This window comes from Lupinus angustifolius, unplaced genomic scaffold (assembly GCF_001865875.1).
Source record: "Lupinus angustifolius cultivar Tanjil unplaced genomic scaffold, LupAngTanjil_v1.0 Scaffold_134_46, whole genome shotgun sequence".
Taxonomy (NCBI): Eukaryota; Viridiplantae; Streptophyta; class Magnoliopsida; order Fabales; family Fabaceae; genus Lupinus; species Lupinus angustifolius.
The window spans coordinates 33148-59093 of NW_017725432.1; the positions used below are offsets into that span (position 1 = coordinate 33148).

Here is a 25946-nt window from a genome sequence, read left to right on the forward strand (position 1 = left end):
TTCTATTATTTCCCATTAAGATGAAGTTGAAAGTTGAGACTCCAATTGTGCTATTGAAGAATTTAGTTCAGTATGAAAAATTATATAATGATACAAGATTGGTTGTCACTAAAATGATAAATCATGTCTTTGAAGCAAAGATCATATCCAAAAACTATAAGAAATATCTTATAACATGTTCAAAAATCATATTATTCATTAACAATTATACATCAACAATAAAATACATATAAATAATCTTTTATAGAGTAAATCAATAACATTTTTATTAATAAATTATCCTAATACTTTTTAATTAAATTTATGCAAAATATATTATTACATGTGTGAATGTACAGGTATCCCACTAGTAAACAAATAAACCATTGTGCAAGATTTTAATGTTTACAAAGTGGTGCAAACAAAACATTATATGCACAAAACATTTACCAAAGTTAAAGTATCATACAAACAAACAGACAAAACATTTCTCCCATAATTTGTAGGGAAGAAGAATCTAAACAAACCTCACCAAATATAATCTACCTTACATGAAAGTTATTTAAACATAGCATAATCTAATGCAACATTAAAATCCATCTCAGTAAAACCTTTTCTTGCTTCTATCAATTTTTTGCTTGCCACCTTAAACTCAGCTTCTGTAGCAGTCAACTCTTTAATCAACCTCTCCTTTTTAATATCCATGGCAACCACACTGTTCTGTAGAGTTTTCATTTTTGATGATCCTTCCAATTGAACCTTCACACCCAAGGCATTGTGAATATGAGGCTCCAACCAAGTCAAGTCAAATCCAGAAGATAACTTATTAAGATCATCCCACAAAATGCGTAGTTGATTGCATGCATCTTCATTCATATCTCTTGCCTTAGTTGTGTTGAGAAAAAGTAGAACTTTGCCTAAAGATATAAATGCCCATACTTTGGACAAATCAGGTTTTTTATTCTGGCTCCTAATCAAGGAAGGGTGAAGTGTGCAAACTTTCACTAATAAAGGAACATAAGTTTTTTCTTCTTCTCGTAATTTCTCAAAATCTAAGATGTCTCTTAGTGTAAAATCTGAACCTTGAACATTGTTTCCCCTTTGACTAGACTCGCAAGTTGTGGAACTATGTCTCTCACTTTCATCTGATGATTCTATTTCTTGTTTACCTGATGTAGAGCCATTGGTTGCAACAATATTTTTCAAGTTTTCATTTTGAATATTAGTGTTAAGTGCAACATGAGAGACACAAATATAAGCTTCAATTATGCATGTATCGTTCACAAGATACCCTTGTTGAGAGTCTAAGAAGTCATTGAGATTCAAGAATGGCCATCCGCAGCTGCGATATCTTCCATTGAATATCTGCTGACTCTCTAGAAATGTATGCAAACATCAGGGATTAGCATTGCACATCACACAAAAATAAGGAGTGATTACTCTATAAACATAAGCACCTAAGTTTGGTGCACAAGGCTAGTCAATTATCATGTTATAACTAATACAACAACAAACAACCAAGCCTTTATCTCACTAAGTAAGATCGACTACATAGATCAAACAACGTTATAATGCTCTATCATAAATTATGACAAAACATCGAGCTCTAAGTTTTTCTTTATCATTTCCACTATGATTTTTTCTTGATGTCCCTCTTCCTCTAGGAATTGGATTAATTTCAATTTGATTTACTCTCCTTACAAGATCTTCTATCAGTCTACTTCACACATGTCCAAATCACCTAAGACTTCTACCAGTCTTCCTAACAAAACCTTCACCCGAATAAAATGTAAAGGTTGTGCTAGACCGTCAACATCCAACATACAACAAAAACAATAAAGAGGAGAGAACAATGAAGAGGGATATATGTACCCTTTACAACTGACTTGTTGCCATCAACTTGATTAATGAGAGTCAACTTGAAATGTGTGGTTCTGTCCCATAGATAGGCTCGAAAAGAATCAGCAATCATCAAATATAATGAAAAATGGTTAACATCCTTCCTTAATGGATACAAATCGATCCTCCTGTCTCATGATTATGACAAACACCATAATTAATGAAACTATATATACCAACTTATACAACTTGTAAATGGTAAATATAGGAACTTCAAAATTAAGGACAATAAAATTTCATACTTATATTGTTACCATTTCTGTTAAGCATATAACTATCTAAAGTGGACCATGAATTCATTTGCACATACCATTTACAACCTTGGATTTGAAACTCCTTGGATTGTAGACTCATGGTGTTTCGTTTTGAGAAATCTTTAATTTTCCATGTGAATGTCTCAAAATTAATACTTGGTCCTTGCTGATATTCTGGTTCTTTGAGTTTTACATTGTCCAAAATGTTAAATGCAATGTCCTTAGAGGTTGCAATTTGAGCTTCAATGATGCATGTATCATTTACAAGATAACCTTGACTAGGGTCACATAATTCATTGAGGGGAATGAATGATGGAGAATCCCAAAATTTATTTCCTCCATTAAACTTCTCTTGGGTCTCTGCAAAATTTAAATCAGCTAGAGTTAGAATTGCGAAATATCACCATTTTTTTAATCACATTACCTAATACACCTAAGTCATAAACAAATACTATTTGTCATTGTTGATTTTAAAGATAAACCTACTTGGTCAATAATTATTAAGTAGATATAAATTGGATTTGGAAAAAAGATCTAGAATAATATCATTATCACTCAATTTTTATTAAGAATATTAAATATATGGACTGACAGTGTAAAAATGTATACACAGTCAGTGCATAATCTTTCATTCATTTAGATTTTGTTTTAAAGTCAATGATAGTTGAAAATGAATGATGAACGATGCAATAACAGTGTAAAAACTCTTACATTGTCAATATATACATATTTCTCTTCTATTTTTTTATAAAGGAAAATTGTATTAAAACGAGCACAAGGGGTGCCCATCCAATACAAAAGAGATCAAACAGTCAACTTTGTAGGGCATACAAATTTTTGGATTCATACACCAATTTGCAAAAGATAAAGCATTAATGAAAACAAAAGAAGTGAACCAAATCCAAGATCTAGTTTGAATTAGATCAAATAGATGCACATAACTTGGAGTCTTGTCCAAAAAAATCACTTCGTTTCTCATAAGCCACACAGACCAAACCACCGCAAACCAAAGCATTCTCCACAGTTTTACACATCTTCCACAGCGAAGGGACTCATAAAGTTTGAAGGAGTCTAGAGTTGAAGAAGGATTTATTATAGGGATTTGTAACCAAGAATCAAAACCTCTCCAAATACTTGAAACAAAGTCACAAGATATAAATAGGTGATCAATAGATTCGATATGATTATGACAAAAAGTGCAGACAAAATCATCCACCCTCACAATAACATTCCTTTTAAATAATTCATCCTTAATTGATATTCTTCTTTTTATGAGTTTCCACACCAAGCAACAAATATTTGAGGGCACACAGTTAATCCAACAAATTTTTAACTCTTTATCTATAGGTAAATGGTGATGGTCCAATTGAGCCAAGTAGGAAGTTTTAACCACATAGTTACCTGAGATGTCAAGTCCCCATCTCCATATATCCAGAGTATCCCTTTTACAAGAATGATGATGAATCAAATCATATAAATTATGAGCCATAGATTCCTCTCTACCAAACAAACTTCTCCGCCACTGAATTTCCCAATGCCAGACATCATCTCTCCACCAGCCATTATCCCCCACCCAAGCTTGTTGATTTATAGCAAGACGAAATAATCTAGGAAAAACCATCTTGAGACTCTAATTACCCATCCAAATATCATGCTAGAAAAGAGTTTGAAGACCAGTCCCAATTTCCTTCCAAATATTTTCATCAAACCACCCACCTGTGACCTCATTAGTGGAACCCACTTTTTGAAGGTCCTTCCACCATCTCGAAGCCAAGTCATTCCTTTGAAGAAACGAATCAGAACAATATTTTGAATTAATAACCTTCACCCAAAAAGCCTCCATATTTTGAAGCCTACGCCATCTTCATTTCCCCAACAGCGCATTATTAAAACATAGAAGATCCTTCACCCCTAGAACACCAAGGTCCTTAGGTTTGCAAACCACATCCCAAGCCACCCAAGCGATACCTTTACCACCTTTCTTATTCCCCCACAGAAAGTTGTGTTACATGCTAACAAGTTTGGTTAATACCTTCTTGGGAGCTTTATAAAGAGATAACATATAAGTAGGAATGTTAGCTAAAACAGAATTCAGAAGGATTAGTCTACCTCCAAAGGATATATGTTTGCATTTCCATGAAGCGAGCCTCTTAGAAACAACGTCAAACATGCACTGCCAAGTAGAAATCCTCCTCAGATTTGCCCCGACGGGAATGCCCAAATAAGTGAAAGGAAGGGAGCCAATCTTACAAAGTAAGAAGTTTGCCGCCGCCGAGATAGTCGAATCAGACAACCTTAAACCAAAAAGAGAACTCTTGTTGGAGTTCACCTTCAAACCCGAAGCTAACTCAAAGCATCTAAGAATTGTTTTCAAGCAAAAAAGATTTTTATGAGAAGGTTTGCACACAATAATAGTATCATCGATAAATTGTAGATCACAAACTTCAACACCATCATCACCAATCTTGTATCCTTCTAGAGAACCAATAGACCTTTCCTTTCTAAACAACCCTGCAAAACCTTCCGCCACCATGAGGAACAAAAACGGCGCCATTGGGTCACCATGTCTAATACCTTTGGAAACAGAAAAATGGCCCACTGGACTACCATTAATCAACACAAACATAAAGGTCGAGGAAATGCAAGCATTTATCCAATTCCTCCATTTAACCGAGAACCCAAAGCGGGTAAGCATAAAGTCCAGAAAATTCCAATCCATTGAGTCATAAGCTTTCTCAAAATCAACTTCAAACAAAAAAGCAACCATCCCTATCCTTATTCGCGGAGTGGATAACTTCATTAATTATCACAGGAGCATCTAGAATATATCTATCTTTAATAAACGCTGATTGAGAATGAGATATTAATGAACCCATTACACATTTAAGTCTAGCTGCTAGAATCTTTGCAAGAATTTTTTACAAAGATCCAACTAGAGAAATCGGCCTGTAATCTTGTATTCTGATTGGATTCTTCAATTTCGGAATCAGAGCAATAAAAGAAGAGTTCAAACCTTTTGGTAGTTTACCATTAGCATGAAATTCTTGAATAAATAGGATAATGTCTTTTTTCACCACCTCCCAAAATTCTTGGAAGAATCTGAAATTAAAACCATTTGGCCCCAGGCTCTTGTAACCGACACAACTCCACACCGCCAATCTAATTTCCTCCTCCACAAACACAGTATCCAAAGAAGATCTTTGATTATCACTAGAGTTGGAAAATCAACACCAATCAATTTCGACTTAACCATGGAGCTAGAAGAAAACAAGTTTTGGAAGTAATTAGTAATCTCCCTTCGCATAGCTGAGTCCTCCTCATGCCAAACATCATTAATCCAGATGCCCCTAAGTTGATTCCTTCACCTTCTATTATTAATACATGCATGGAAATAGCTAGTATTTGCATCCCCCTCTTTCAACCATTTGCATCTAGATTTTTGTCTCAACAAATTATCCTCCATTTTTGCGGTTTCCCACCAATCAACCATAAGATTTTTGAAATAGGCAAGTTGTTCATGATTCAAAGCTGAATTCTTTCGAATTATATCCAGCTCCTGAATAGCAAACGAAAGTTGCCCCAATTTTGAATCAAGACACCCAAAATAATCCTTATTCCACACCTTTATTTTTTACTTCAAAGCTTTTAATTTCTCCTTCACAATGAAAGCCTTCCTCCCAGAAACAGAGTTTTCATTCCAATAATTAGAAACCAAACCTGCAAAGCTATGATGCTTAAGCCAACAATTGTTGAACCGGAATGAAATTGGCCCCTTCACCACCTTCCTTTGCCTGAGGATGATATCTCCCATACTAATCTTCAAATGCAAGAGATCATCCCCAAGTTAATTTTTTTGGATTAACAAACAAGGAGAATAAACATTGACCAAACAACAAGTTACTTGACCATCTAGCCAATTTCCAACAGTAGCCAGAAAACCATTACCAGAGTAAGAATTTATTTTTTGGAACTTATTACTGCCCCATATACTTAGAATACCTCCAGATCTTCCAACCGAATGATTAAAGTCCCAATCACATTCATTATTTCCCCAAAGACTAACACAAAAATTCACATCACAGTCTTCCAACTTTGTTTCTTGAAGACCAATAAAATTTACATCATTATTTTTTATTAACTCCTTAACACCTCTTTTCTTTACACTGCTCCCCAACCCCCTCACATTTAAAGAAAGACAATTCATTAATTACCTTGCCTTTCCCCTTGGTTAGAATTGGTAAAACCAATCATATCCCTTTCCTCCAAGCCTTCAATTCTCTTGATCATTACCCTATCCTCCCCTTCGAAAGAAACGCCCAAGCATTTGCTCAATTCCCACATTTTCAGTGCATTTTTATCTTCACTTCTGACCTCTTCATGTTCAATATGCAAAGAGTTAGAAACCACAACATGTTTCTCATTATTACAATGCAGTAATTTTGGTGCATTTTTTGTCCCATCGAACAAACCAATAATGAGCACATTTTTTCCTTCCCTTTTAGAATCTTCCTCTTTGTCTTCCTACCACCTTTTGACTTTAAAGATGCAAGAATAGGATTATGCATATTTAAAGGAACCTTTGAATATTTATTCTTTTTTTGAAACCTTCCTTTGTCATTTGAAACCAACATGGGATTTTTTATTGACTCGGTTCGACTCGACCGATTTAAGTCTAAAACCTATGACTCAGATGGTTTGACTGATTGGACCGAGTCAATAAAAAATATGTTTTTTTAAAACAATCAAAGCAATATGATTTTGAGATAAAAAATCAAATGTTTTTAACCTCTCCGTCATTATAATTGCCATTTGTTAACTTATATAGCAAAATTTTTGTTGGTTAATTAAATTTTAAACTTATTGTTCGCTTTTGTTACAATTAAAACATGATGCATATATTGTTTGACGATATTTTTAACTTATTTATTACATTTTATAGTTGTGAAATCTTCTTTGTTAGTTATTTAATTATGTATGATAATATTTTTAAATTTAAAGTATAAATTTATTACATATCTTAACTAGTATTATGATTATTATAATTTGTAATGTCAACTGAGTCAATCGGTCCAACTATTGATTCAATGTTCAAAATGATAAAGGTTCAATTCCTAATAGTGACAGTTATTGGGAGGAATAATCATACATCGTCAAAGGGATTAATTCTTTACCCATAAAGTGAGGAGATAATCTTGATAGTACAACAAAAACCGTATTTCCGAATAAAAGTTCACTTTCAATTAATTTAAAAAAACTTTTATAATTAAGGTTTTAGCTTCAAAGCACAAAAGAATAAAGTCGACCATAATGTATTAATAAATTAATAATAAAAGTTATTAGTTTTCTAATATTAACTTTTCTTCTTCTTTTAGATTAGTAAAGATAAGACCACTTTTCTTGTCCCACATTTTAGTGTCATTCTATGTGCCCAAGTGTTGAGATTGATTTAAATAAATTAAAAAAGAAATTCATTCAAGCACCATAACATGACCTTATTTCTCCCTCTTAAATATTACCCTTGACTAAGATAGTTAGTAAAAACCCTCATAATTATTTTCAAGCAGAAAATAGCATCATCCAAAAAGTAACAAATAGTAAACAAGTTGAGGAATAAGATAGTTACCCTTGACTATTGAGTTGTTGGTTTCAGACTGATTAAGAAGAGTAACCCTAAAATATACATATATTGTCCATCCATAAGCTCGAAGATAATCATTAATCATCACCTGCAAGGAGAAATGCTTCCCATTCTCACCCATAGGATATAAAACAATCTTCCTGCAAAAACAAAAAAGGACCTTTCTCATATATTTTAAAATCATACAAGTGGTTGATTAGAATATTAAATATTAAATCTTAGCCTTTCAAGGGTATATGGTGTATTAGAATTTCTCCAAGGAATGGGCTAAAGCATAGTTTATTTATAATAAAAAACGACACATGAAACATCATATACTTAGACAGGTTAGCATATTAAGGTAGAAAATTTCAGTGAATTATTACCATCTATAACCACAAAGTTTGAAAGCCTTGAAGAGTCCCTTAGTGCTAACTTTGGAGAAATCTTCAATCTTCCATGTGAATTTCTCCAAAGCAATACCCATCACCATTTCTTTATTCTCCATTCCAATACTTATATGTTCTCGACTAGTACTTCTGATATACACACTAACAAAAACATGATGGGAAAAATATCATTTTCAAAGAATAATAATAATAATAGTGCATGATATGAAATGTGATTTAGAACCTGGAAAGAAACTCTCAAGTAGGGAAAGCAATGAGATTTGGAAAGTGAAAACGTTGGAGCAAGATTGCAGATCCAAGATGATTGGTGAAGCTATTCCAAATGAGAGTAGTGATTTAATCCAAGAAGCTGAAATAGAAGAGAGAGAATGAAGAAAGTCAACTTAATTGGGTTTATGACTTTTGCTTGGTAAGATGAAGGAAACTTTGCACTCAAGGCAATCTATTAGACATGGTATTCTAGTTGCTAATTTTATTTAGGAATACAGAGTGTTATTATTGTTATTATTATTGGGGAATTTAATTTTGGGAATGCTGAGTGAAATGTTCAACTAGAAAGGTGAATAAAATATTGTGGTTGATGTGTAAGATAAATCCTAGTAAACGGTAAAGTAGGATGATAATTAGATTGTTGAATAAGTTAAGAGGGTATCGCTACGGGTGTATATAGGTTGGATGGATAACGTTTGATCCTTAATTGACCTTAAATGTTGATCGAGTCACTTTTTAATTTTGGACTTGACTCTAGACCGAAGCTAATCCGACCCTAAATGTTGATCGGATAGGCTTTGAAGTCGGATCTGACCCTAGACCCGATTAAGTATAATGCATACTCCTTTTAGATAGTCTTCTAATATTATTATTATTATGGATATATAATTTGACATATAAAATGATATATGTATGAATATTGTTAATCATGTATATATGATTAAAAAATTAGACAATCAATGATATTTTTTACTAAAGAAATATCATTACTCTGTACATAATTAAATAAAAATACATACAAACATTATGAGTGAGTAATCATGGGACAGGTTCGAGCCGAATCATGTTTGTCCCCTACTCGGCCCTAAATATTGACTGAATCTAATTTTTAAACATGAACCTAACCCTTAGACCCAATGAAACCCGACCCTAATCCGGTTCAAATCACGATCGGGCCAAGTCGGGTGAGCAGGTATGGTCGGATCCTGCTCCCCCTAGGTATAACTAAGATATTGATGATTTGGAAAATAATTTTGGAAATAATATAATATAAAAGGGAGAAAATGTAGGACATTTAGTGTAAGAGTTTTATATATCATTATTGGATTATTTATCAGTCATATTTAATTATCATTGACTCTTCAAAGAAGTAATACCAATGAATATGAATGATATATTGACTGTATATAAATCTTAACACTGATTATATGTGAATCTTAACACTGACTATGCATAGATATTACATTCAATATAAAAATACTAGTTTAAATGAACTTTTGGTTCTTATATGGATGATTTCAAGAAATTAATCCCTTTTTTTTCTCAAGTTTACTACATTAAGTCCACCTGATTTTGGTCCTTTGTTTATTTTGAGACTAATGTTTAAATCGTGAAATCAATGGGACCAAACCAAATCAAAAGACATAGTTTGAATTGGTTTCAAAGTTTTGCCTGGTTTTATTTTCAAGAAACTGTTGAAGTTTGATTCACGATTTTGGAAATTTAGAAACCATTCAAACCGAAAATAAATAGTAGAGAATAATGTTTTCCTATTATTTGAATTCTTCAACCAATCTTGTATGGGTTATAGTGTTATACATGTTACAAATTTGTTATATATATTACTACTTACTAAATTTATATATATACTAGTGTGTGCATGCACTTTATGCCTACCGGTCAATATTGCATGATATTATATATTCGAATTTTATATATTTTATTTTTTATAATTAGAATATATTTGTTGTATTCAGTGTACTTTATATTATAGTTTTTGTGTGTTTATGATAATGTATAGTTTAAGGTGAGATATGTGATTAATTAATGTTTTGATGGTGATTAATTAGGATTATATGATTTTTTTGTAAAAATTAAATAATGTGAAGGGCAAAATAGAAAGTGAAAATTACATCATGGTGGAAATTACATCTTGTTTTGACTTTATATATAGTATAGATATAGATATATATGTGCTACTTTTATGGTGTCTTGATGATTTGGAACATATCTTCCAATTTTTGTGATACTAAGTTTGAAACTAACATATACCATAATTTGATATATAGAATACACAATACAAACGATATGAAATTGGGTTGACAGACCCGGTAGTACCTATCAACACGCTAGAAAATAAAATTAAGTGAAGAAATCAAAACTCTATTCTTGATGAACACAATTGTATATGCATCATTTCTTTAAGATTGAACAATTACCTCAAACGAATATATATTCAACTGCAAATTACAATATATAATACAACTTAATATGTAGAATACACATTACAAACAATAGGAAAGCGGTTTGACAGGCACGGTAGTGTCTGTCAACACGCTAGTAAAAATAAAATTAGAAGTTATAAAATATGAAATAAATGTTTATTGGTATAAGTATATATAAAGATGAAATTAGAAGTTATAAAATAAAATTAGAAAGTTATAAAATAAGAAATAAATGTTTATTAATATAAGAATATATAAAGATGAAATTAGAAGTTATAAAGATGAAATTAGAAGTTATAAAATAAAATTAGAAGTTACAAAATATATATAAAGATGAAAGTATAACTTATACAATAAAATTAGAAGTTATAAAATATAAAATAGGAAAACCCAAAATAACTTCATGAAAGTTAGGTTAGGTTTTTCCTTTATTAAGTAGTATAGATATGCAACTTATAGTTAATATATTTGAGGTGGTTATATAGGATTATATGATTTTTTTTTTAAATTAAAATTTTGAAGGGCAAAATAGGAATATATAAATTATGCCATGGTGGTGGTTACACCATGTTTTGGCTTTATATATAGTATAGAAGTATAGATATGTGTTACTAATTTATTTATATATATATATATATCTATTTACTATTTAACAAAATAAACTCTCACCACCTCATCAATTGCCATATGGTATCTACTCCTTCACGCCACCTCATCAATTGCCACATGCCATCCTCTCCTTCATTTTTCTCCTCCTGAATGGTTCTATGGTAATCATGTGTAGCATCTCACACTATATTTATCCTTTATTAACAATTATTGCATTTTTATGGATACATCTTAAATTCCATTTTGAATTGTCATTAAGGTCTATGTCTCTCTCTTCCAACATTTTTTTTCTCTCAACAATCTTTTTCTCCAGATTCATTTCATTCTATCTCTTCTTTATCATCCTTTTTCTTTCTCTTTCCATTGTATTATACATACATTCACTTACAATATTACATTTATTTGTCTATTTATTTTTGTTAATAATATATTTATCTCCTCATTTTATCTCATTGTTATCATTTTCTCCTTTATTTATAGTTTGCTTCTCCAGTGAAACATCTCTACAAGTTAATTTTCTCAGAAACACATAGAGTGTATCATTATCTAAAATAAGGTAAAAATCATGTTTAGTTATTGGTACCTTTATTTTTTGCTTCATCATTAGTTAATCAATCACTTATGAGTGTTGTATTTTATTTTCTCTATTCGATGATTCTTATTATATATGTTGTTTAATACACTCATCTTGGCTCAATATTTGTTCTCTTGGGAATTTTACTTAAATCTCATTACCTTATTTAATTGCTTGCTTAGAAGTTTGTATTGTTTGAATTGTCAACAACACAATATAATATCTTTGTTATTTGTTTCTTAATTTTTAGCATTCATATATATGAAGAAGAATAATGTCTTCATTTTTATTTGATTTATATTTTTTTAATTTACTCATGATTTTCAAATTTTAAACAATACTCATTATGAACATAAATTTGCAGAATTATAACTAATAAATTTAGATTGTGATAATCAATTGAATTGATTTATATTTTGTTTAAATTATTTATTATTTCTAAATTTTAGGCAATGCTAATTATGTAGATAAATTTTTAGAATTATAATTAATAAATAGTTCAATGATAATTAATTTCATTTTGTTTGAATATCATAAATAATATACCATATGATTCAAAACTCATGAAGAAATAGAATAGTTTGAATTTTTTATAAGTTACAGAAATAGAATATAAATTTGTGAATCAGTTACAAAACAGAAAGAATCAGTTAAAAACATAAATCAAAATATATGAGAAATAACAATTATTATAAATTTACTTATGATTTGCAATTAATGCTAATAATATCCTCTTTGTTAACATTTTTTTGGTTGCCTAGATTTTTTATTTTGTGAGTCACCTTAAAATTAGGCATTAAAGTTGAAACTAAATTATTCTCTTGGTCGTTGGTCAAGGAAAACGAATTAATATCTCCCAATTTAATGCTAATAAATTATTATTTTGAGTCACCTTAAAATTAGGCATTAAAGTTGAAACCGAATTATTCTCTTGGTCGTTGGACAAGGAGGAAAACGGATTAACATCTTCCAAGTTTGAATTTTTTTAAGTTATAGAAATAAAATATAAATTTGCGAATCAGTTACAAAACAGAAAGAATCAGTTACCAACATAAATCAAAACATATTAGAAATAACAGTTATTACAAATTTACTTACAATTTCCAAATTTTAAGCAATACTCATTATGAACATAAATTTGCAGAATTATAACTAATAAATTTAGATTGTGATAATCAATTGATTTGATTTATATTTTGTTTAAATTATTTATGATTTCTAAATTTTAGGAAATGCTAATTGTAGATAAATTTGTAGAATTATAATTAATAAATAGTTCAATAATAATTAATTTCATTTATATTTCATTTTGTTTGAATATCATAAATAATATAGCATATGATTCAAAACTCATGAAGAAATAGAATAGTTTGAATTTTTTATAAGTTACAGAAATAGAATATAAATTTGTGAATCAGTTACAAAACAGAAAGAATCAGTTACCAACATAAATCAAAACATATTAGAAATAAAAGTTATGATAAATTATAATGTAATATAACGTAAATCATTCGTTATAAACATGCATTAATTATGATTTAGTTTCTACTTTTAAATTATGTATTAAAGTTGTTATGAAATTTTGGAAATTATTTTAAATACATAAATGAAATATGTTATAATTATACATTTAAATAGATCTTAAAACGTTATCAATTAATATCATTTAATCATTTTTAAAACATAAATAGTAAAAAACCAATCTTATTACTTACAGAAAGAATAAACTACGATATTATAATTAATATGGAAATTTATTGAAAATTGTCTTCACATAAAATGATAGATAATGAATTTATTTTATAAAAATAAATTTTTTTAATATTAATTAGAAGAAATGTAGATAGTTCTCTTATGCTCCTGTAATCAAGGAATTTAGGTCATTAATAACGAAATAAAGAATTTGGAGCAATAATAACGATGTTTGAGAGACGTATGATGATATGATGGTTAAGGTGTGAAAGAGTTTAAGGAATGAAGTGAATGAAGTTGTGAGTTCGAGCCTCACACATAGCAAACTTAAAACAATAAAAAATAAGTTACAATGTGGTTTGATTGTTAGGGGTGGAGTGAATGAGTTAATTATCACCCACAACAAATACTAACATACTAATTATTGTTAATTGAAAGAATGTGTTATAATATTACAATTAATAAGGACATCTTTTGTTATTATACATAAAAATGATAGACATTAAATTTATTTCTTAAAAATAATAATTTTTAATATTAATTATTAAAATAGATTTTAAAACATTCTCATTTAAATATTTTTATAAATTTTAATATCATAAATTTAATATTATTATTAATAGAGTGAACTATGATATTAGAATTAATAAAGAGATCTCTTGATATTTAATTTATTTCATAAAAATAATTATTTTTAATATTAATTAGAAGAAAAGTTGATAATTTCTAAATGTTCCTTTTCCTATAATTAAGGAATTTAGGACACTAATTATGTTGTGAAGACTTACTTCAATACTTCAAGAGTAAGTTTTTTCCACTTACTCCTCATCCTAACCATTAATTGAAGGGATAACTAATGATTTAGATCTACTCACTAAATTAAACCATTGAATTTTCCTAGAATTGATGGCTAGGTTGAGTAGTAAGTTTAAAAAAACTTTAGTTCTATTTCTAACCCTCTTAATTATGATGATTTAGTTTCTATTTTAAAATTATGTATTAAAGTTGTTAGGGAAATTTGAAAACATATTTTAATTATAGTAAATGGATATATAGAAATTACACATTTAAATAGATCTTAAAAAATTCTCAATTAATATCATTTATTCATTTTATGTGTCATCCATCATTCCCTACATATCATTAAAATATTATTGTACAAAAATTGTATGGATGAAGACATATAATCAAGACAATGATACAATTTGAAAATACTATAATAAAATATTATAATTGTACATAATCACTAACATAAAAAAATATAATCATTAGGATGTATTAGTTAAATTATATATTTTTTTATAATTCGCATATCTACATCATTCCCTACCTAATGACATATACATTTGTTAATTTTGATAACACAATAGATGTCATAGTTCAAACTTCAAAGTACTTATCCAGATCTACAAGATCGCTAAAAAATAAAGAATTTTTATAACCAAGGATAATACTTGCATAAATTATTGAAATTATTGAACAAATTAATGAATTTTTTAGTTTAATTCCAAATAAAAAAAATTATAATTCAATCAGTTCTTAAGTTGAAGCAAATATTTGTAAATTTCATAATATTGTGTGATAAAAATGAATACAATAGTTCTGATTCTATTAATATGTGTAATACTAATGAGAGCCAAAATTCAAATTATTAACTCATCAATTTTTAAATACATTTGCAATTTTTGGTCTTCCTAATCATATAATCAAGTTTTTCCATAATATGATATTATGTATATTTAATATTTGTGAGGTTGAACAATGAAGGCCATTGAATTTTGAAAGATATATCAATTTCAAAATAACCAAATTTGAAGTTGTTTCTTATCTTAAAGAGACAATATAGATATAATATATATTTTCTTAATCATGTAGTAAAAAAGTACCGCCCCGTGCATTCGCACGGGTAACTTGCTAGTATATATATTTGCTAATTGTACTCTTAATACACATGTTATTGTGATATATGCTATTAATTAAATTATTATATATACTACTAATTGTAAATTGAATGTTATATATATATATATATATATATGGTCATTCATGTTGTTATTTCTAAATTATATAACTTTTATATATATGAGTTTTAATTTGTTTACTTATCTATATGTGGTTTATATTGTTTAATAATATTAATAATTTATTTATACAAAATAAATACATCATCAATAATTTATTTGTAGTACTTTTATTTAATAGTTAATGATGATTAAATTTAAAAAGTGGATATTAGAGTGACAACATAAAATCTTCTTACATTATCAGTATATATATTTTTCTCAATTTGACTATATTATCAAAATTTGCTATATTCTCACTCAATTAGTGAAGGACAAATGAAATATCTACACAAGGTATTTTTAGTGACAAACTAGGTAGCTTTTTTCATATCTAAATGCAAACATTCTAACAAACAACAATGACAGAACATTGTTCATAATATATCATGCACATACATATTTGTGGTAGCAATAATCACACTTTAATTGAACCAACTTTCCACAATCTCATCCATTACTTACAATTAGAACATATGGAACACAAGTACAATATGCATTTAATCAAGTAGCATTTTTTATGTTCCATAACCGAGTTCTGCATTAATGTCCCTCTCTTTAAAACTCTTTTCAACCTTTTCCAAGCCTTTTCTTGCTATATCAAGAACTACTTCTGCAACAACAAGTTTTGTTCTTAGCATCCTCAATTCAATCTCCAAATCAACCACACTATTTTTCAGATTTTTCACTTTCTCAGCTTTTTCCAAATAGGCTTTAACGTTCAATGCAGATTGAATATATGGTTCCAACCAAGTCAAGTTAAATCCAAACAACTGAACTGCTTCTCATAGACATTCAAGGTGTTTGCATGCTTCCTTGTTCATATTCTTCACCTTCATAGTCTTAAGAAAATAAAGAACTTGACCCAGAGCTCTGAATGACCATAGAATGTACTTAGGACTTTTATTCATTAGGCTTTCTATCAATGAAAGATGCCTCAAACAAACCTCTTCTAGTAAAGGAAAAAAAGTTGTTTCTTCTGGTCCTAAACTATTGATATCTAAGATCTCACTAAGATGGATTAAGGGCCCTACTTTAGGTCCATCATATATAGGAGGGTAAAATGTGGGAGTTGTAGGCTCATAATATGCTTGTTTAGGACTTTGTGTACCTTCTAAGGGTGAAATCACACTTCCAAAATCTTCCTGAGATTGAAATTCTAGTACTGTTTGGGTTATGGAACTCGTTGTCACTTCTGAACATTCTTTTTTCCACCTATAGAAACACCATGTGATAGAGATGGAATAGTAAAACATATCAAACTTCTAAAATCACTCCATCAACATAACATCACTTCATAAATATGGATTAACAAATATAATATCATTACTTAAGAATGTAATATCATAATTATGACAAAAAAATATGATTAGTTATTATTGTGTGTGTATATATATATATATATATGAGATTGTGAGTCTGAGTACCTCATTACCCAGATCCAGACTCATTGAATAGCGTTTTTCAAAATCTCTAGTTACAGCTGCCCGAGGGTCCAAAAACAAAGATCCAAACCTAAACCGTTGTGAGTATTACCAGCGGGTACTCGCAGACCCAAGTACCATTGTCATCCCTAAACCCAATGAGTGAGCTCGATTATAATTGGACCAAACTGGATGAGTGGGTAGGGTAAGGTCCTACTCACCCCTAGCTATAATGATGCATTTGTCATTTATAAAATATCCTTCTTTAGGATTATAGAAATGAATGAAATTTATGAATGATAAACCTTCTTCCTCTTGAAATTATTTTTTTCCCAATCACAACACCATAACATGACCTTATTTCATCCTGTTAAATATTATCATTGGGATAACAATTAATTAATTAGTAAAAACCCACATGATTATTCTCAAGGAGAAAATAGCAGAATCTAAAACACACAATAAAAAGTAACAAATACTAAACAAGTTGAGGAATAAGATAGTTACCCTTGACTATTGAGTTCTTGGTATCCACCTGATTAATAAGATCAACCTTGAAATGTGGAAATATTTTCCATCCAGAAGATGGCACAGAATCTGCAATCTTCACATTATAGGAGGAATGATTCCCTTTCTTACCCATAGAATATAAAACAATCTTCCTGCCAAAACAAAAAAAAAGGACTTTTCTCATATATTTTTCATTCTTTATTATAATTCCAACTCTTCTTATATACTCCCTTAAAAAACTCTTCCTATCAACTAAATTAAAAAAAACATTGAATACCAGTAATGATAATCATGCAACTTTCAAAAATTCATTAAACATGTATGCAAATTATTTCATATTTTATGAGTAGTAGTATTTTATTTTTCTTGCAATTTTGGAGCCTATTATCAACTTTGTGTGACCAATATTAAATTATGTACAAAAAAAACTTGGTTATATAATTATTGCATTTGAAACTCTTATGCAACAATTTCACAAAAAAAATTGTACAACTCTATAGAATAGTCATAGTTGCTATCATGGTTTTCATAACAGTTCTTAACTCCTAAGGAAAAGAGAAATTATTGCAATACCCATGGCCACTTCTTTATTCTCCATTCCAATAGTTATATATTCTAGAATTGCACTTCTGATATACACAAAGTACAAACAAACAAAAACATGATGAAAATAAACACCATTTTCAAAGAATAATAATAATAATATTGCATGATATGACATGTGATTTAGAACCTTGAAAGAAACTCGATCTCAAGTAGGGAATGCAATGAGATTGCAAAGTGAAAAACGTTGAATACCTCATTACTAGAATTTATGGGTTTGAATACCTCATTACTAAGACCCAGACTCATCCAACAACGGGTCTTAAATCTCGGATCTTATTACCTATGGGTCCAAAAATACGGATTCAAACCCGGCCCATTACGAATATTTTTGTTGGTACACGCAGATCTAGGTAACCATTGACCTCCTAACTATGCTACTACAAAATAAACAAAATAAAAACCAATAAGGGTTCAGACGAAGGAAAAAAACTTGAGATAGCATAAAGAAAAACTTCAACCTTGTAGTATATATAGACACACAAGCTTAGTTATCTTCTATAATGCTAATTGAGTATTCAAGGTAATCAGAAACTCAAACATGAAACTCAATGGATTCTAAAATGAGCATAAGATATAAAGTATATATATACTTATATAGTCTATAGGTTAAAGTTTGTGCATAAATACTTGTACATGTACTTTGTGAGACTCCACAGTGTTGGGCAGTAAACATATAAGGACAAGGAAATAGCATTTGAGCTGATTTATATTATTAGAGAAATACCCTATTAGGATTTATAGAATATATATATATATATATAGCCCAATACAATTACTATAATAATGTGATGTAGCTCCACTCACTCATTTGATATTGCAAATATGACCATATACAACAAGCAAGTTAAAATCGAGATTTTACTTAGGATCGGGAGGAGAGTCAAAAATCGTAAATGTAAGATCGTAACATGACTCGTAAGATTCTACTTATTAGTATATATATATATATGCATAGAAATTCACACACACATGTATATATATATTCATAAAAATTCATATATATATAATACAATAAATATTCATATATATATATATATATGTTCATAAGTCATAATACTAAAAATATTCTTAAAAATAAAGAATGTATATAAATTATTAAGTAATATTATATAAATTCTGAACTAAAATTATATAAGTTATGAAATAATATATATTCAAATTATAAGAGCCATAGGTATAATATTTCATAGGTCATGCCCCCTAGTAGGTCATGATAGCAAAATAATATAACTTTTTTCTGTTCCAACTAAAAAAAATAGGGTTTCCCATCCCACCGGTCACATTTTAATAAGTTTATGAGGCTAAAAAAGAAATTGGGCTTAAAAGGCAGGAATAAAAGCCCATCAATCCCGTTTTTGATAAATAAATAAAACTAGGGTTTTAACAAACCGGGTTGCAGATGACCCGGTTAGCCTTCTTCTCTACCCTTCCAATGACGGCTGTGTAATCAGTTTGAACCTTCTTTTCTACTCTTCAATGGCGGCTAATCGGCTATTATCAGTTTGAACATGCTTCTCAACCCTTCTAATGGCGGCTATGTGATGAGTTTGAACATTCTTCTCTATTCGATTGAGAGAGAGTGAGAGAGAGGAAGTGAAGTTGTGACAGAGATTTAGGGATTGATGGGCTCGTCGACTCCACCAATTTTACGCACCTGCACGACGATCCCACCCGATCCCATGGAGGCGCATCCAAGATTGAGATCGAGCACGGGTTGAAGGTTGAGAATCGTAAGATCGTGCGATCTCACGAGTAAGCTCGTGATTTTGACTACCTTGACAACAAGTAGTGGCATACAAAGCCTATGGTGAGAAAAAAACCTTGATGGAGAAATTGAAGGAAGAGCAGGAGAGAGGTAAAGATAATTGTGTAGAGATAAAAGTCAAGCCAAATGGGACTATGCATAGAAGCTATTAAGAAAGTTGAAAATATCATCATCATAAGCAACAAAGGCATAACCAATGAAATTTCTCATAAAAAACTTGCTTAGAATACTTTGTGGTTCATTTATCCTTTTAAAACAACCAACTTGGATTTCTTGGTTTTTTATTTGATTGCATTGATATACTTTAAATAATATATATCTTGATTGCATTTGGAATTCCATATATAAGTTAGAGGAATGTAAGTAATTTAGTATTGCAAATCAAAGTGAAACACTTCTAAATATATAAAAACATACTATCTCTTTTGCTTTCTTAAACAATATCCTAACCCCTAAATTAAAAAGTATAAGTTATAAAAGGTTGTTTTCCTCCATATAAGTTATTTATTCTAGATGAGTTTCTCAGTCAAATGAATAGATTGATAATAATTCTGATAACTAAATAATTTTGCCTAAGTAGAACCTTTGGTTCTAGGTTGTCCATGAATGCATACAAATGATACCAACACCACTATATTTGGCAGATAAATATACATTCAAAGGAAGACATTTATTAAAAGCCAAGATTAAATATATTGATCTTTTTGTGATAAAAATTTATAAATTTAGTCTTGCTTAAAGGAGTTTGAACATAACAATATGCAGAAGGGTATCACAAACAATTTTCTAACAACATTGTTAATGTTTTCAATACATGTTGGAATTCTTAATAATTCAGTCAACTCTTTCTTGCAAACAAATTTGTTATTAATATTTCTTTCATTCCATTATTTAATAAATTGGTTTCGTTGGATGTAGTTTTTCTAACTTTGACTAAAATTGGGTGCAAGATGCGTAATAGATGACAGAACTAACAATAAGCACAAGTCTCAGCCTCAAATAGTTAGAACTAAGAATAATTATTGATTTAGGATGGTCACTTTGAAAATCATGGTTACTTTGAATAATTATTGGTTGAGTGGTTAAAAGATAATATGGTAGATTGGAGTCTGGCTCTTCTTCATTAATGGAGAGGACAGTGTATATGTATAATTAAGACACATGACAATAACAAAAATACAATGATTCATATTTTTAATATTTTATAAATTAATAATTTTAAAAAAATGCCCCCTCTCAGTACTTGGACTAGAGGAATCCTGTTCAGTAGATTGTGCACTTAAGCTTTACTGATAGGTCTTGATGTTTGCATCATTTATTTTTCACATAATTTCTAAAGCTTTCTAAGTTTATATATGAATTGGTCCAATTTTGATATATAGGATCCACAAGTGCATGTGTTTAACATACAAATCACCCATTGTGCAAGATTTTGATGTTGGAGAATATCACCGTCCGAAATTCATAGATTAAATGCGGAAGTCCTTATGACCATGGCTTTGTTCCCATAACCTAATGTTTATGCCCATACATAAACCCAAATGGAACAACCATGGTCCAGACTGAAGAAACCCCAATTGAGTTCATGGTGAAGATGAAGAACATACTTTGTTGAGCCATTTTGGAATCTCGAAGGTATGAGGGTGCGATGATCTTCCACATGATAGAGCGCCGAATGATTTTCCTTAGTTTCTCTATAGAGATGAATGAGAGAATGTCTTAGTTCTTTCTTGATTGTGAGTTGTTGTGGTGTGAGGAGCCTTATATTATCCTTATTGGATGAGTTGATAGTGTATATCCTTATGGATAACACTATCCTCATCCTACCTTATTCTCCTCAACCTTTACACTTGAAAACCAGTTGCTCTACAAATGGGACCCTAACCCATAAAAGTAACCCCGTAGTGGTTACTACTTTAGTTGCAATAATTTTGATTCAGTCCCTTCATCAAATCAGAAATTGTCTGAAGGTATCTACACTTATATTATTTCATGACACATATGCCCTTAGCCACCAAATTAATTACTTAAGATCATTTTATATTTTAGCTAATTACATAATGGCCATAACACAATCATAGAATTATATTTGTGACCCATAAATTATCAGAAATTCTAAGTTTACAAAAATAGTGTAAACAAAACATTATCTGCACAAAACATTTACCAAAGTTAAAATATCATATAAACAAACAGAAAAAACATTTCCCCCATAATTTGTAAGGAACCGGAATATCTAAAGTCTAAACAACCCTCACCAAAATCTAATTTACCTTACATGAAAGTTATCTAAACAACTCATAATCTAATGCAACATCAAAATCCATCTCTGTAAAACCTTCTCTTGCTTCTATCAATGTTTTGCTTGCCACCTTAAACTCAGCTTCTGTAGCAGCCAACTCTCCTCTCAACCTCAACATTTTAATCTCCATGGCAACCACACTGTTCCGTAGAGTTTTCATTTTTGATGATCTTTCCAATTGAGCCTTCACACCCAAGGCATTCTGAACATGAGGCTCCAACCATGTCAAGTAAAATCCAGAAGATGACTTATTAATTTCATCCCACAAATTGCGCAGTTGATTGCATGCATCTTCATTCATATCTCTTGCCTTAGTTGTGTTGAGGAAATGTAGAACTTTGCCTAAAGATAATGGGACATAAGTTTTTTCTTCTTCTCGTAATTTTTCAAAATCTAAGGTGTCTCTTAGTGTAGAATCTGAACCTTGAACTCTCTTTCCCTTTTGACTAGACTCACAAGTTGTGGAGCTATGTCTCTCACTTTCATCTGATGATTCTATTTCTTGTTTACCTGATGTAGAGCCATTGGTTTCAACAATATTTTTCAAGTTTTCATTTTGAATATTAGTGTTAAGTGCAACATGAGAGACACAAATATAAGCTTCAATTATGCATGTATCGTTCACAAGATACCCTTGTTGAGAGTCTAAGAAGTCATTGAGATTCAAGAATGGCCATCCGCAGCTGCGATATCTTCCATTGAATATCTGCTGACTCTCTAGAAATGTATGCAAAAATCAGGGATTAGCATTACACATCAAACAAAAATAAGGAGTGATTACTCTATAAACATAAGCACCTAAGTTTGGTGCACAAGGCTAGTCAATTATCATGTTATAACTAATACAACAACAAACAACCTAATCTTTATCTCATTAAGTAGGGTCGACTACATGGATCAAACAACGTCATAATGTTCTATCTTAAATCATGATCATTGACAAAATATCAAACTCTAAGTCTTTCTTTATCATTTCCACTTTGGTTCTTTCTTGGTGTCCTTCTTCATCTAGGAATTGGACTAACTTCCATTTAATATACTCCTTACAGGATCTTTTATCAGTCTACTCCACATATGCCCAAATTACCTACGACTTCTACCGATCTACCTAACAAAGCCTTTACCCGAATAAAATGTGAAAGTTGTGCTAACAGTCAACATCCAAAATAAAATTTTATCTAGTCTCTATCATACAACAAAAACAATAAAGAGGAGAGAACAATTAAGAGGGATATATGTACCCTTTACAACTGACTTGTTGCCATCAACTTGATTAATGAGAGTCAACTTGAAATGTGTGGTTCTGTCCCATAGATAGGCTCGAAAAGAATCAGCAACCATCAAATATAATGAAAAATGTTTAACATCCTTCCTTAATGGATACAAATCGATCCTCCTGTCTCATGATTATGACAAACACCATAATTAATGAAACTATATGTACCAACTTATACAACTTGTCCATAGAAAAAATAGCAAGTTCAAAAGTAAGGACATAAAAATTTCATACTTATAGTGTTACCATTTTTGTTAAGCATATAACTATCTAAAGTGGACCTTGAATTCATTTGCACATACCAGTTACAACCTTGGATTTGAAACTCCTTGGATTGTAGACTCATGGTGTTTTGTTTTGAGAAATCTTTAATTTTCCATGTGAATGTCTCAAAATTAATACTTGGTCCTTGCTGATATTCTGGTTCTTTGAGTTTTACATTGTCCAAAATGTTAAATGCAATGTCCTTAGAGGTTGCAATTTGAGCTTCAATGATGCATGTATCATTTACAAGATAACCTTGACTAGGGTCACATAATTCATTGAGGGGAATGAATGATGGAGAATCCCAAAATTTATTTCCTCCATTAAACTTCTCTTGGGTCTCTGCAAAATTTCAATCATCTATAGTTAGAATTGCGAAATATCACCATTTTTTAAATCACATTACGTAACACACCTAAGTCATAAACAAATACTATTTGTGATGTTAAAGATAAACCTACTTGGTCAATAATTATTAAGTAGATATAAATTGGATTTGGAAAATAATATCTAGAAAAATATTATTGATCACTCAATTTTTATTAATTACAAAGAAATCGTGCTTAGGAACTCATATACAAGAAATGTTCCACATTCTCTCTAAATCAAAAGAAAGTAAGAATATAAACAAAATGAATCATTTTTTTTGGTAACAAATAGTATTTTCGGGATAGGAATAAACAAACCATGGATAAATCTAAGCGACTCTTTCTTAAATCAAAGTGATCTTTTCGTAGACATCCGCCCCCGATCGGGTCGGGTTATATGTTCCACTAGAAGAGTGGCCTAAAAGGCTACTCCATTAATTTTTCTTTATCAATCCTATTACATAGTTTGATATATGTGTATATGCGTTACTGCATTACTTGTTTGATGGGATTCATAAAAGAAATTAATCCAATAACCTCACGCAAATTTTCTCAATATATCAAACAAAAGAAGTACCAAATGAAAAATAAATATATTAAATATCTTGCAATATTTCTTAATTTAAGTAGGTAGGAAGATTTTTTAAAAATGATAGAATGGTTTAGAATTGGAGTTTTGTTCGGACACTCTTTATTAAAAAAAAAATATGTTATATTAGAAAACTAATTTTTTTTTTTCATTTACCTTTGTAAAATCCGTTTCTTTACCCATTTTATAATGATTTTGTCCTAATGTGTGCCCAAAATATTGAAAGTGCAAAGTGTCAAGGATAGTACTAGCAATGCTTTACCTATGTTTTAATGAAGACAAGATTCTATTAAAGCTTGAAGATGACTCAACAATCAACATGCCTAGTGCTCATTTGGTCATATCAAGACTAGGATATAAATAGAGCCATTATTCTAAGTAGTCTGGGATGTGTGCCGTAGTAAGTGAGTATAGGTGAGGTGAACCTAGGTGCAAGTATTTCAAGCCATCATAATTGTCATATCATATCCATGAGACATATCATCTAGTTAATTGTATGTTCATGCATTAATCATACATGTTATATATGCATATTAGACATAATATAATTGTTAAAACATATATAGAAGTTGTGCATAGCATATGAGAAGTTTACCTTTTGAACCATGTATTTTAATATGCTAGTTAATAGATTAACGTGGTGACATAATCGATTAACTCAACTGTTTTTCTATTAAATTAGTGTCTCTGCTACAATTGTTTTTTATTTCAATTATGTTGCACTGGTTAATCGATTAACATGTTGCCTTAATCGATTAACATGTCTATTTTGTGTTATAACTAATTTATGTTTTAACCGTTTAACTGATTGCAACGAATCTAACTGTAAAAACTGTCTAGTATAAATAGAGGCAACTTTCAGAAAACTGTAGCATTGCATTCCATTGTAAAGGATTGATTTTAGAGAGCATATTTCATTTTGTATCAGAAGGGGAGGCCTGGATGTAGTTTGCAGTGGACTGCAAACGAACCACAATAAAAATCCATCTTTGCACGTTGTTCTCTCCTTAAATCTTCTTTACTTTTCTTGTTGTTTCAATTTGATTTAATAGTTGATATTTTGCATATTTGTTCACTGCCATATGCTTATTAATAGTGCCTAAAAATATCTGTTTTATCTCTGTTCAATTGATTTTAAATAATTGTACAATTTGCCTATCTTATCATTATGTTATGTGCATGTGTTAATCGATTAAGATAAGGTGTTAATCGATTAACTGGGATATTTCCAGAATTGGGTTTTGGTGCAAGAAGCGGTGATTGATAACCGCTACACCTATTCAACTCCCCCACCCCTCTAGGTGTTCTTAGGC

At 30.1% G+C, this 25946-nt stretch overlaps 2 protein-coding genes across 2 annotated transcripts; both read right to left on the minus strand.

Moving 5' to 3' along the window:
• Positions 1-359: 359 nt before the first annotated feature.
• On the minus strand, positions 360-2304 carry LOC109340095 (MATH domain and coiled-coil domain-containing protein At3g58270-like; the record flags this gene model as incomplete). Its single annotated transcript, XM_019577669.1, has 3 exons — positions 360-1355; positions 1852-2006; positions 2189-2304. Coding segments are annotated over 3 exons (1089 nt in total), but the record flags the coding sequence as incomplete, so codon positions are not given.
• Positions 2305-22119: 19815 nt separating this feature from the next.
• LOC109340096 (MATH domain and coiled-coil domain-containing protein At3g58260-like) lies at positions 22120-23773 on the minus strand. Its single transcript, XM_019577670.1, has 3 exons — positions 23715-23773; positions 23378-23532; positions 22120-22853 (listed from the first exon to the last, which is right to left on the minus strand). Exons 1-3 carry the CDS (start codon positions 23756-23758, stop codon positions 22120-22122), a joined length of 933 nt encoding a protein of 310 aa, XP_019433215.1. The 5' UTR covers positions 23759-23773.
• Positions 23774-25946: the final 2173 nt, after the last annotated feature.

Excerpts from the sequence above, each read along its gene's own strand:
- LOC109340096 (XM_019577670.1), bottom strand. The coding sequence starts at position 23,758 with ATGAGTCTACAATCCAAGGAGTTTCAAATCCAAGGTTGTAACTG. Across the intron at positions 23,533-23,714 it reads CAAATCCAAGGTTGTAACTG|GAGGATCGATTTGTATCCAT; the intron begins GTATGTGCAAAT and ends ATCATGAGACAG. Across the intron at positions 22,854-23,377 it reads CAACAAGTCAGTTGTAAAGG|AGAGTCAGCAGATATTCAAT; the intron begins GTACATATATCC and ends ATACATTTCTAG.